This window comes from Nannobrachium achirus (genome assembly GCF_963921795.1).
Source record: "Nannobrachium achirus genome assembly, chromosome: 7".
In the NCBI taxonomy this organism is placed as follows: domain Eukaryota; kingdom Metazoa; phylum Chordata; class Actinopteri; order Myctophiformes; family Myctophidae; genus Nannobrachium; species Nannobrachium achirus.
In genome coordinates this window covers 40794097-40806379 of record NC_137816.1, presented here as the reverse complement: position 1 = coordinate 40806379, position 12283 = coordinate 40794097, and the positions used below count along the sequence as shown (strand labels likewise).

Below are 12283 nucleotides of genomic sequence, written 5' to 3'. Positions count from 1 at the left end.
CGGTTAAAAAAAACGTACTCTATTGGTTTCACAAACTACTATCGGAAAAATCAATAGACCATTCGGCAAGAAGAAAATGGATAGCTTCAGCCCTTTTCCACTTTCCAGCGGAGCTGACCTTTTTGATCTTCTTGAGCTCTGTGTCGTCATCACTGGGTGGGACCTCCGGGCTGGACTGGATCTTCTCATTGTCCTTTAGCAGTCCAGCAATCTGACACAAAAAGAGCAAGAAAGATCATTCATTCATTCATTCTTTCATTTTCAGATTCATTCTTTCATTATTTCAGTCAGTCAGTCAGTCAGTCTTCTTTTTTCACTGTTTTGTTTTGTTGTATTACATTTTTTGTATTTTTTTTTGTCAATGTCTATGTAGCCTACTGTATGTCGCTGCTTGGGAATCGTAAGGTTCCCAGTTTGATCCTCAGCTCCCTCTGCTCCCTCTGTCTCACGACTCTCACGTGTCCTTGAGCAAGACACTGAACTGCCCCCGCTGAGCAGTGTGGTGCCTTGCATGGTTTCCTCTGTCATCGCCAAGGGTGTGTGGATGTATAGGTGAGCGTAATGCACATTGTACATCATTTGGAAAAAGGCGCTAATGCACAATTGACCATTTGTTATTTGCCTCAATAGAGGGTATGCACGTCCACTGGGACCCGCCCTCCTAATCTAGACTGAGTGGCAAAACATTGAGCAGCATGGAGCATTGGAGTTTGGAAGTGCTAGTTGCAAATCATTCAACGGTCCTGCGTACGGCTAAATCTCGATATTCCGATGGCCTGAAAATCCGAGAGAGCGAGAGAGAGCGAGAGAGAGCGGTCCGGTCCAGAATTATAATCCAGCATTTTGAGGTGGAAACATGGAGAATGCACAGGCTTAATCATATTTATATTTAGGCTTTATAATAAAATGTTGCTTTTAACAAGTAAAATAAGCAAATTAAGAATTACCATGGGTGATTTGAGGAGCCCGACTGTCACTGTCACACATGTGGTCAGTGGTCACGATGACCCACAGTGCACGCACCAGGCTGAGAGCGAGTGCATTCAGCGGCAGCAGGCTGTCTGTCTGTCTGTCTGTCTGCTGCTTGCTTCTCCCTCCAGCCCAGCATGAGCATAAGCATGAGCAGCATCATTCATTACTCTAAAAAGTTGTTACGGTGCAAAGTTTATGTTAGTGCTTTGATTGCAATGTAACATTGAGGAGAGCGGAGCAGGTCACTTAATGCGTGCTGGGGAGTTAATTGGTATTTAACCTAGATTTGCGCTTTTTGCTGGTGATGTACTTAATTATTTTGGAGCAGATTCCAATAATATAAACATTATTAAAAGGCTGTGTGTGTCTGTCTGTCTCTCCGATCTCATAGTTGAACAGTGGCATGTTATATATAGTTTCAGTGAGAGCTTGAAAATGTATCTCTTTCTCCTCTCACTCTCTCTCTCGGACATTAAGGCCATTGGAGAATCACCACGCGCCCCCTGCGTACCACCTGTTTCTAAATTGCACATAATGCAGGAGGCAGCAGGATGTCGTGTTGTTGAAAACGAGCGCTTCCAAACTCTGACACTTGGAAAAATAATCCCCTGCACAGAATGCCTTGACAGAAAGTAGCTCATAACATGTCTATGGTGGATTTTTATGAAACAAAGACTTTGCAGATAGAAAGAGGATAATTCAAGCTTTCAGTACAGCTGCAATGTTGGTGAGTTTAACTTAGTTTAATACAATCAGAAAGGACTTTTATGTTTGGATGTATGGGCTGTCAATGGCAGAAATTAGTTTTTTGCCACTCAGTAGGCGTTCCCACATAACTTCCAACAACAGTGATGTCACACGCATACCCTCTATTCTGAAAAAGCAGAGTCGGGTGACCATGACCAACTTCATCATACAAGATAGGCTATTTTCACTGTTTTATATAATGTTTTAAATAATCATTAAAAATGGTTTTGAGCTTACAAGGTTTCCGTATATTCAAGGTTTCCGTAAAGACGATATTCAGGTGAAGGTGGCAGCATGGAGTACAATGGGAGCTGTTTCATGCATATTGAAAACATGGATTCAAATGGAAACAGCCTATTAGCACAATAAAGAGATGTGTGTTTGATCTGGGATGGACTGAAAGACACTCAGACATGTTCAACGAGGTCGTCCTGAAGCCGCCCAGCCGGCGCTCGCATGTTGTGTACCGAAAATAGCAGGCTTGAAGATCGTCTATTTTTGGCACATGACACCATGGTACGGCACAGTCTGAATCACGCTTGATCATCCGTCTCTCTGCCTTTTATTGAGATTCATATTGAGAGAGTTATTTATTTACTTATTCTTCTGCATTGTAATTGTCTCCGCCCGGCCAAAAGTCACGGGGAGACTATGTTTTGCACCTTGTCTGTGCGTCTGTCCGTCCATCCGTGCGTGCGTCCATGCCAGCTAATCTCCAGCACCGTCGGCCCGGTCGCTGCCAAACTGTGCACACACACTCCTTGGATACCAATTCAGATTTTTTCACATGGGCCTGTTCTACCACCACCAAGAGGCAGATTTTTGCAAAACACATTTTTGGACAGTACTCCAACAGATTTTGTCAAAAAAATCACTCAAATCTCCAAATCGGTAAACAGTATCTCTATGGTCATGTGATCGACATGGATCTGTCCAATTTTCCATATTCCATCCTGATCGGCTTCCAAAGTTTGCAGGATTGGTCTGTTTTTAACAAAATGCATCAAATCACGAACACAACAATTAGTGTTAATTTCGTTGACTAAAACTAAGACGAAAGATGTTAGTCGACTACCGAAAACTAAATAAAAAATCACACCCGTGTGAAGTGGAGCTGTGTGTGTGTGTGTGTGTGTGTGTGTGTGTGTGTGTGTGTGTGTGTGTGTGGATCATGTGTACCGATTTTTGTGACATTTGAAGAAAATATGTAGGAAAAGGAGCAAAAAGTGTGTTTTGGAGAAAATTCAAGATGGCGGAAAATCTATCATGGCGCAAATGGGCGTGGCCTATATGGGGAGATGCGTCATGACCCAAGGAATCCAGGGAAAAAATATTTTTAATTTTCCGACCTACGGTTCAAGAGTTACAGGCCAAAACGTAAAGTGGGGTGTTATGGCGCCACCATGCGGCCAAATGACACAATTATTTTTTATTTAATCCTTGAAATCATTATGAACCTCCTCTCCAAGTCTTGAAACTCTAGCCCCTATGGTTTGCGAGAGACAAATAATTGAATGTGAGTTTTTGCAATTCCCATTATAAGTCAATGGGGAAAATTAATTCACTAATAAATTAATATCAATTAAACTATAGAACCTTTCTCTTAGAAAAGTAATAGCCCACGATTCCCGAGTAAGCCGGTCGATTTGACATATGGCGCGAGTGTGTGGTGGCAAAACTGTGGGACTAGTGGCGTGCCGAAGTTTAGGAAGTTCAGGCTACATACACACAGACACACACACACACAGACACACACACACACACACAGACCCACACAGCCACGTATAGGGAGCCTGTGCTTCACACAGCTCCAAAAACTAGATAAAAAACTAGATAAGAACTAAGCTGATGACTAAAACTAAGACTAAAGATAGTGACAAGTTCGTCAATAAATAAAAACTAAGCAATGATAACTAAAACCACGACTAAGTGAACTGACAATTTTGTCAACAAATAAAAACTAAACTAAAATGTTAGGGAGGGACTAGTGAACACTGGTGTGTGTGTGTGTGTGTGTGTGTGTGTGTGTGTGTGTGTGTGTGCGTGCGTGCGTGCGTGCGTGCGTGCGTGCGTGCGTGCGTGCGTGTGTGTGTGTTTAGTTTAGTTTAGTTTAGTTTATTTGATCATCTTTCACAGTGTGATACATTTTACAAATCTGCCTATCCTAAATACGTATCCTCCTTAGTTACAATAATGTTTAAAAAGTAATCAAAACAAAAAACAAACATCTCAAAACAAAGCATGATGTCATAGGGATCTGCTTGGATCCCTATAATAACATGTAGTCTCTGCAATATACCATTAAAATAAGTTAGTTGAATATAATATTAACTATGTTATACTATAGTAATGTACCATTTAGCTATGTCATACTGTAATAGACAATAAAACTGTTATAATAGAATATAATAACTATGTAATACTGTATTTACTCAGGATGTTGAATTTTAGCCTTTTTTAAATTGTACCATATTGTTAATTTGTTTAATCTCCTCTGTCAATCCATTCCAAATCTTAACCCCACAAACAGAAATGCACATACTTTTTCTTGTGGTCGTAGCCCAGGCTTGTTTAAAATTTCTTTCCCACCTTAACTCATAACCCCCCTCTCTATCCCTGAACATTTTCAGAATGTTCCCAGGAAGTATCTTATTTCTTACCTTAAACATTAGTTGAGCAGTTTTAAACTCAACCAAATCAACAAACTTCATTGTACCAGACCTCAGAAACAGCTCATTTGTATGGTCATAAAAACCTACCTTATGTACAAATCTTATTGCTCTTTTTTGTATTATGGATAATGGTAGAAGGTTACTACTATAGGTATTTCCCCACACCTCCACACAATAGGACAGATATGGTAATATTAGAGTATGGTACAGAGTAAGCAGTGACTTATAATTTAAAACTTCCCTTGTTTTACCTAGGACACCAACACTTCTTGCCACTTTAGACCTGACATACTTTATGTGTGGTTTCCAATTCAATTTATGATCAATTATCACTCCCAAAAACATGTTCTCATAAACTCTTTCCAATTTAACATCATCAATTTTCAACTCAACCAAAGTATTCTCCGGTATAATTTTATTACCAAAGATCATACATTTTGTTTTTTTCAGATTAAGAGATAATTTGTTTAAATCAAACCACCGTTTTAGTTTGCCAAGTTCAACAGAGACATCCTCCAACAGCTGTTGCAGGTTCTCCCCAGCGCAAAAGATGTTGGTGTCATCCGCAAATACAACATATTTTAGAATATTTGATACCTTACAAATGTCATTAATATATAGTATGTGCAACATGTGTGTGTGTGTGTGTGTGTGTGTGTGTGTGTGTGTGTGTGTGTGTGTGTGTGTGTGTGTGTGTGTGTGTGTGTGTGTGTGTGTGTGTGCACGCGCTAATGCCTCCCTGCTTGGCACTCAGCATAAAGGGTTGGATTGGAGCGTAGTCCCTGCGACATCATGTCTGGAGGGTGCATTTGTACATCACGATACAGAGGAGATAGATTGGTGGCCCTATGGAAGGCTTACTTACATTGAATTGCCTTGTTGTTGAAATACAAAAACATGCCATTCCCATCATGGAATGGTAAATGCATTTATAGTGCCTTTCTCCAAAGCACTTGACAATGTACCGTACAGTATTTCACTTACGGCAGAGGAAACCATGCCAGACACCAAAGTAAAGTGTCTTGCTCAGAAGAACACTTCCACCCTAGGCCAGGAAGAGCCGGGAATTGATGTTAGCATTAATGGCCATACCTCTGAAGCCAACTTACCTCGGATTTTAGCCTTTCCACCTCGATCTCTCCATCCTCAATCTGTTGACGGAGTTGCTTAGCAACGGTTTTCTCTGTCTCCACTATCTGGAGGAGATGGAGATACTTCTGCATGAGGCCCTCATGCTCTGTGGCCAGGTTCCTATAACTACACACACACACACACACACACACACACACACACACACACACACACACACACACACACACACACACACACACACACACACACACAGTAAGACCCTTAATACTGCAAGCTCACAACGCCTCGCAGCGCGAGGCTTTGTGAGCTTGTAGATCGGCTATTTTCGGCAAAGAGGTTTGGTGTAGAGGGGAACTAAGGGACTAAGAACAGAGAGAAAGGTCAAGTTTATTAAGTATCGACGGTTCAGAGCAGGGATACTCAAACTTCTGAACCAGTGGGCCATATTACAAAAATGTCAAGGGGCCACGGGCCAGTTGATAAAATGACATTACTTGATAACTTCTCTCTTTTATTTGCTTTATTTTCACATAGGACAAGTGAAATCTGCATTATTTTATGGCTTGGAAATCCATGTATATTCTGTCAGTGACACAATTTGTAATCAAAGTAATTTGCTAAATGTTGGTTTCTTTTTAATACTTCTGTGCAATTAGCATATTCCACACAAACATTAAAACAAACTAATGTACATTTGTCTGGGTTGATATCTGTCTGCCTGCTATCAAGAGGGATAACATTAAAGATGGCTGAGCACATCTCTCTTTCAATTGCTTCTCAATGTTATTCATGACTTGGCCCACATTCAACAGAAATGGCGTTTTACAGAAAATACACTTAGAAAATAGATACTTTAGACTTAAATCAAATTAAATCAAACAATCTACTTAAAATATATTACCCAGACTGTTTAGCTACCAAATGGCTAATGATGCAGTTGTTAAGTAAAGCTACAGTACACCTCTCATTCATTTGATTTCCTACAATGACGTTTTGGGTATGCTAATTAGTCAGACAGCCACTGGTAAAAATAAAAGAAAGAAAGAAAAAAGAAAAGAAAATCGGCGATTTCAATGGCTTTCAATATGTTTTGGCCATTATCTCGGGAATGCAAGGTCCAATCTGCTCAGTTAAAGCGTGTTGGATGCGTGACTTTGAGGACATTAAGCTGGTGATTGTTCTGTCAAACGATGAAACTATTATGGAATCTATGAAAAAAGGTTGTGGGGGTCCCTGCTTCATCTCTCTCTCAACTAAGGGGTCCTTGGCCTGAAAACGTTGAAGACCTCTGGTTGTAATTCGCTGTTTCTCAACGTACTGTTTCTCAACGTAACTCTGTTAGGAATTTACAGTGTACTAGATTGAGACCATTAAAATTACCGCAGAAGTGTTTCAAATTCCCCTTTAGGAGGTGATTGGTCAGAGGTCACATGACATACCTGGCCTGTGTGATGGCCGCCACCCACTCGTCACAGTCCTTAACGTCTTCCGTCCGCAGCTCAAGAGCCTTCTGGTTGTCATGGTTAAACGTGACGGTGAAGTAATACTGTCAAACAATAAGGTGAAGTAATGTCAAACAATAAGGTAGGTAGGTAGGTAGGTAGGTAGGTAGGTAGGTAGGTAGGTAGGTAGGTAGGTAGGTAGGTAGGTAGGTAGGTAGGTAGGTTGGTAGTTAGGTAGGTATGCACAGTAGGTAGGTAGGTAGGTAAGTAGGTAGTAGGTAGGTAGGTAGGTAGGTAGGTAGGTAGGTAGGTAGGTAGGTAGGTAGGTACAGTAGGTAGGTAGGCAGGCACAGTAGGTAGGTAGACACATGTTTTACTACATTTCCAGGAAGATCACTTATGCTCAATTTGAATAATGAATGATGATACATTTCTGGAAAATCTTAAGATTATTTTGGGAAAATGTCTAAATTCAAATAGAGCAATGCGTTGATATCCAAAATAAATTACTCCTGTAGAAATGTGACAGAGGAACTTTCCTGTGTAGTTGAGTAATATTTGACCAGGAGTATCTACACTTTGACTCAAGTACTGGTGTTGATTACTTATTGTAGTAAGGCAGGTACAGTGATAGTATCGACAGGTGTGTCACACCAAATTCTGGGCCCTGGGCACAAGGATTCACTGCGGGCCCCCCATGAATGTTCTTCATAGGGGTAGGGGGTTTAACCCATTTAGACAAGGAACGCATTATTACGCATTATTTTGTGCTTTAAGTCTTGAAAAAATCGTGAAGATTTGTGCAAGTCTTTGAATATTTCAAATCCGTCAAAGGTTTTTTGAAAAACCTATGTGCTCAAACCATTTCATGTGAAGGACCCCCAAAATGATATGTATTTGGCCACTGACCCCATATCTCAAAAATATGAGTTACAGATGTTTGCTTAAAAAATACAGATCTACAAAAATAGCAGATCTACAAGCTCGAAGCACGGCACTCGGTGCCGCGCTGTGAGCTTGTACTGTATATCTGCTATTTTTCAATAGCCAAAGTATAAAATAATGAAGGCACCCTCCCTCCACCGTGGGCCCTAGTAACTCAGTCCCACTTTCCCTTGTGACGCCCCTGTACGGCAGGTAAAGCATCATATTACATAACACTGATGGATTTTAAATAGACCCTCACAAATCCAATAGATTGGATTTTTATCCCTCTTCCAAATGCCGACAGCAAATCATGTGTGAAGCAGAGGAGTAATGTTCCATATTTCCTGATGAGCCAGGGCGTCGTCGGCAGCGCGCGGGGGGGCTTTCTTTGTCAATAAAATTTGCTTCCCGGCTCTCGCACTTCCTGTGAGCTGGCGTGTCAAGCCTTTTAGGAGGCTATATTTAGCACGCTGCATGCCGTGGCGGCAGATTTTTAAAATATATTTATAGATTTATTTTACCATGGAGACATTATCCGTCAGCGATCGAGATGTCATATCCCTCCCAGTCAAGCATTTTCTCCACCTGTACTGATTTCCACAAACCAAAACATGTTTTGCCCAATTAGCTGAGGAGGAATTGGTCAAAAATCATCAGTTTCGTGAACTTGGTGCAAAGTTTTAGATTTTTGGTATGGTGTTAGGTATGGTTATAAGGTTTTCAAAAACCATCGCAAACAAGTTGGGCTCGCCCCCTAGTGGTCTGTTTGCAATGAATCAAATATTAGATACATCAGTATATGGTTAAAACCCCAAATAATTGATAAAAGAGATTTTTCAATGGATTATGTTACTATTGGGTATGATAAACAACATACTAAAAATTCAGAAAAAAATAACTACCGGAAAGGCATCGTTTTCAAGATGCTGTCAGCGATGGCTGCCGGGAGCTAAAAATGCCTGTAAACTGGGTTTTAATGTGTAGAAATTCATAAAAAATCTGCACTTGGTAACAAATTTTGGCATGGTGTTAGGTATGGGTATAAGGTTTTCAAAAACCATCGCAAACAAGTTGGGCTCGCCCCCTAGAGGGCGGTTTCCAATGAATTTAATAGTAGATTGGTCAGTATGGTATAATTGATAAAAGAAAATTCTCAATGGATTCTGTTACTATTGGGTATGCTAAACAACATACTAAAAGTTTAGGAAGAAATAACGACCGGAAAGGCATCATTTTCAAGATGGTGTCCATGATGGCTGCCGGGAGCAAAAAATGCCTAGAAACTGGGTTATAATGTGTAAAAATTCATAAGAAACTCTTAAAAACTAAAAAAAGTTTTGCTAATGATTCCCCCAGAAGGTACAGTAGGGATGCTGGGGTTCAAGTGGTTAACATAAGATTGATAATCACTGGTGTAGTCCATGCAGGCTGACACGCTCCCCTCCCTCTCTCCATAACAACACATCTCACATGAACAAGGTTTTGCAGTATATTTGCTAAGCGAAGCACAATACCGCCCCAGGTTGCACCCCCCCCCCCCCCCCTCCCCCCCCCCCCCCCCAACCCCCTTCAAACACACTTTTTCCACATGCAAATAGTTGCCATGGCAACTGTGGGCTTTAAACGTAGCTTTCTTTCCAAATGGAGAAATATAAGTTATTTTAATTTTTTTAAATAGCGCACTCCAAAGAATACAATGAGAGAGAGAGAGAGAATGAGAGAGGGAGACAGAAAGGGAGAGATAGAGAGATAAAGAGAAAGGAGAGAGAAGGGCTAAAATAAGCACAGTAGTGCTGCTAGGTGGCAGTTGGTTTGGCATCTATTCTCTGCATTGTCTCGCTGCCCATCACACGCGCACGCACGCACGCACGCACGCACGCACGCACACACACACACACACACACACACACACATACACACACACACACACACACACACACACACACACACACACACACACACACACACACACACACACACACACACTTTGGTCAGTAAGTACATGTGTTAACAGTGTGACATAAAAAATGAAGGATAAACAAAGGAGGAGTGGTTAGACTGGTTACCCAATTATACCCTATATACTATCTGTCAGTCCTTGTCCCTTTTATGCCCATATATGGAGATCCCTGATCATCATCAGTAAATGCCCATATGGGCATATGGAGCTGATGCCATGACTATTGAGGATAACAAATTCCATTTTCTGGATACACATAAGTTGTAACAGAACCATTGTTCAATAATGATATGTTACTAAAGCTTACTAAAACAAAGAGGAGAGGGCACCAAACTCACAGTTCAAGATAAAAAAAAATCTGACTTCTGATACAAAATAATAACATATTTTCTTCAGAATAACAAACAATCAAAGGGTACTGCACACAAATGGGTCAGTCACTTCAGACAAATCTTTCATAACATGGCTCAGCAGCTGCAATAAATGATAGGCTACTCAGTATTCACAGGTTGTACTGCAATAGATAGGCAGTCGGTGGCCGTGCGTCTGGCTGGGACAGCTTTGGGAAAGTTGATCAAACATTTGTGGGAATCTTCAAAGAGCTTTTCAGTTCAAGTAGTAATGTTTTAACGTTAGCATTAACGTAATGCTTCACCTGGATGCAACGGTCATAGTGTGAAAAGCTGTTGTGAAGAGTGTTAGGCATCCATGTTGGATATTTCATCTTCAAATGCGTGTGCATAGTTGCCAATTTGGGTATAGGACAACTTGTGAACTTTACTCACAAGTGCCCTCTCCTTTGAAGGTGTTTGTGACATTCTAACTCATAGTTCTAACTTGTTTTGCCTGTTCAAAACACAACTTGTTAACTGGACCGGCACTCTGCCATTTCGACTGTCGAAAACTTTGCCTCCAAATGCAGCACATTTTACACAGGTTATTATTATTAGAATAGGCAGTAGGTGTAACTTAACAGCGTGTGTGCGTTTGTGGGAGAGAGCGATTTTTAAAGCAGAGGGTTTGAAATATGCCTGATTTGCGGTGATAGAATGAACTGGCAACTGCCATGTCATTGTCAAGGTCAGTCAGGATGTCTGGAGAGATTTATATTTTCTGGTCTTTGTCATTAAAAATCTGACAAAACCGGCGATTACAGGACTAACGTGACCTCTGCTCCCTCTTCCCGGATACTGCCAGCCATGTGCTTGTAGACAAGTCCCCTGAGATGTAACGGAGCATCTCTAGTCTTGTGCCGCTTATAGTGGCGGAACTGAGTCTGTTTGGAGGCACTGTTTTCATTGTAGGATATTCCAGTTATCTGGGCTTTCCTTGCTAGGTTGATGGTAGCTCTGGTCCAGTGCTAAATGACTAGACCGGGATCTCTCAGCCCCTACGAGCGCTCAAATTGAGTCAAAATAAACTAAACTACTTCACTACTCACCAAACCAAAGGTAGTTTTGCGTTGTTGAAAGTCTATTCTCCGCGGTGGGAAACCTCTCAGCACCCCACCCACTCTGTAAAATACATTATTTTTGTCATGAAATAAAACGCACCCACCTCGGCCACCACAGACACAACGGTTCACAACCCGGAAATAAGCCGCGGTCGAGTTGGATGCGTTTTATTTCATGACGAAAATAATGTATTTTACAGAGTGGGTGGGGTGCTGAGAGGTTTCCCACCGCGGAGTGGAAGTAGTTTAGTTTATTTTGACTCAAGTTGAGCGCTCGTAGGGGCTGAGAAATCCCGGTCTAGTCATTTAGCGACGGGTCTGTCAGAGCGTCTCTGGACCAGAGCTAGGGTGATGGTAGCAGCCTCCTGGCGGAGACCGGCTGGGGAAATTCTTGCAAGGACTGGCAGATAGGACACAGGGGTGGGCTTGCTTCAAGCAGCCGGTTATGATCCGAAGAGCATTGTTGCTCGCAGAGTCTACCCCAGGTGGGCCACAGTAACTGTACTTCCTCACCATGTCTGAGATTACTTCCCTTGTGTGACACAGTTGTCCAAAAATCACTACAGTGGTTTGGCCCTCACTTGTTTCACTAAAAGCAGCAGACAAGGAACAGAAGCATTCTAATGAAAAAAAGGATGTCTTAACAGCTTGTTGGAGACCTTTAGTACCTATAGTACACCGGATTTGGGTCTGTTACTCTGATAGTGTGCAAATAGTACCAATTCTACCAAATGGACCCGTACCCATTTGTACAATCTCAGAGTTGAATAAACACAGTGCAGATTGGGGTCTCAGAAATAAAATAAAATAAAATAAATAATTCAAATGGGGGGTCAGTGGCCTAAACCTCTTCAAACCGGGTGGATTTGCAATTCAAAAGGTTGAAAATCTGTTTGTTTTCCAGATCACTTTCCCCCATGTGCGACATAACAGTTGTCCAAAAACAGTAGGCCTACAGTGACAGCTTGCGTGAGATATTCTTTTAGTTGTTTTGTTTTTTGTCTGCGCTTAACAAGGC

The 12283-nt window shown here is 41.4% G+C and overlaps 1 protein-coding gene across 2 annotated transcripts in view; it reads right to left on the bottom strand.

The window, feature by feature from the left end:
• The window catches only part of LOC308289018 (ras-specific guanine nucleotide-releasing factor 1-like), a gene marked incomplete at both ends in the record, with an annotated part of 57216 nt that overhangs the window by 42057 nt on the left and 2876 nt on the right, over positions 1-12283 (bottom strand). For both annotated transcript variants that reach the window (XM_080730527.1, XM_080730528.1), the window contains 3 exons: positions 119-211; positions 5501-5648; positions 6923-7029. In XM_080730527.1, the coding sequence (XP_080586653.1) occupies positions 119-211; positions 5501-5648; positions 6923-7029 (348 nt within the window). The remainder of the gene's footprint in view (positions 1-118; positions 212-5500; positions 5649-6922; positions 7030-12283) is intronic.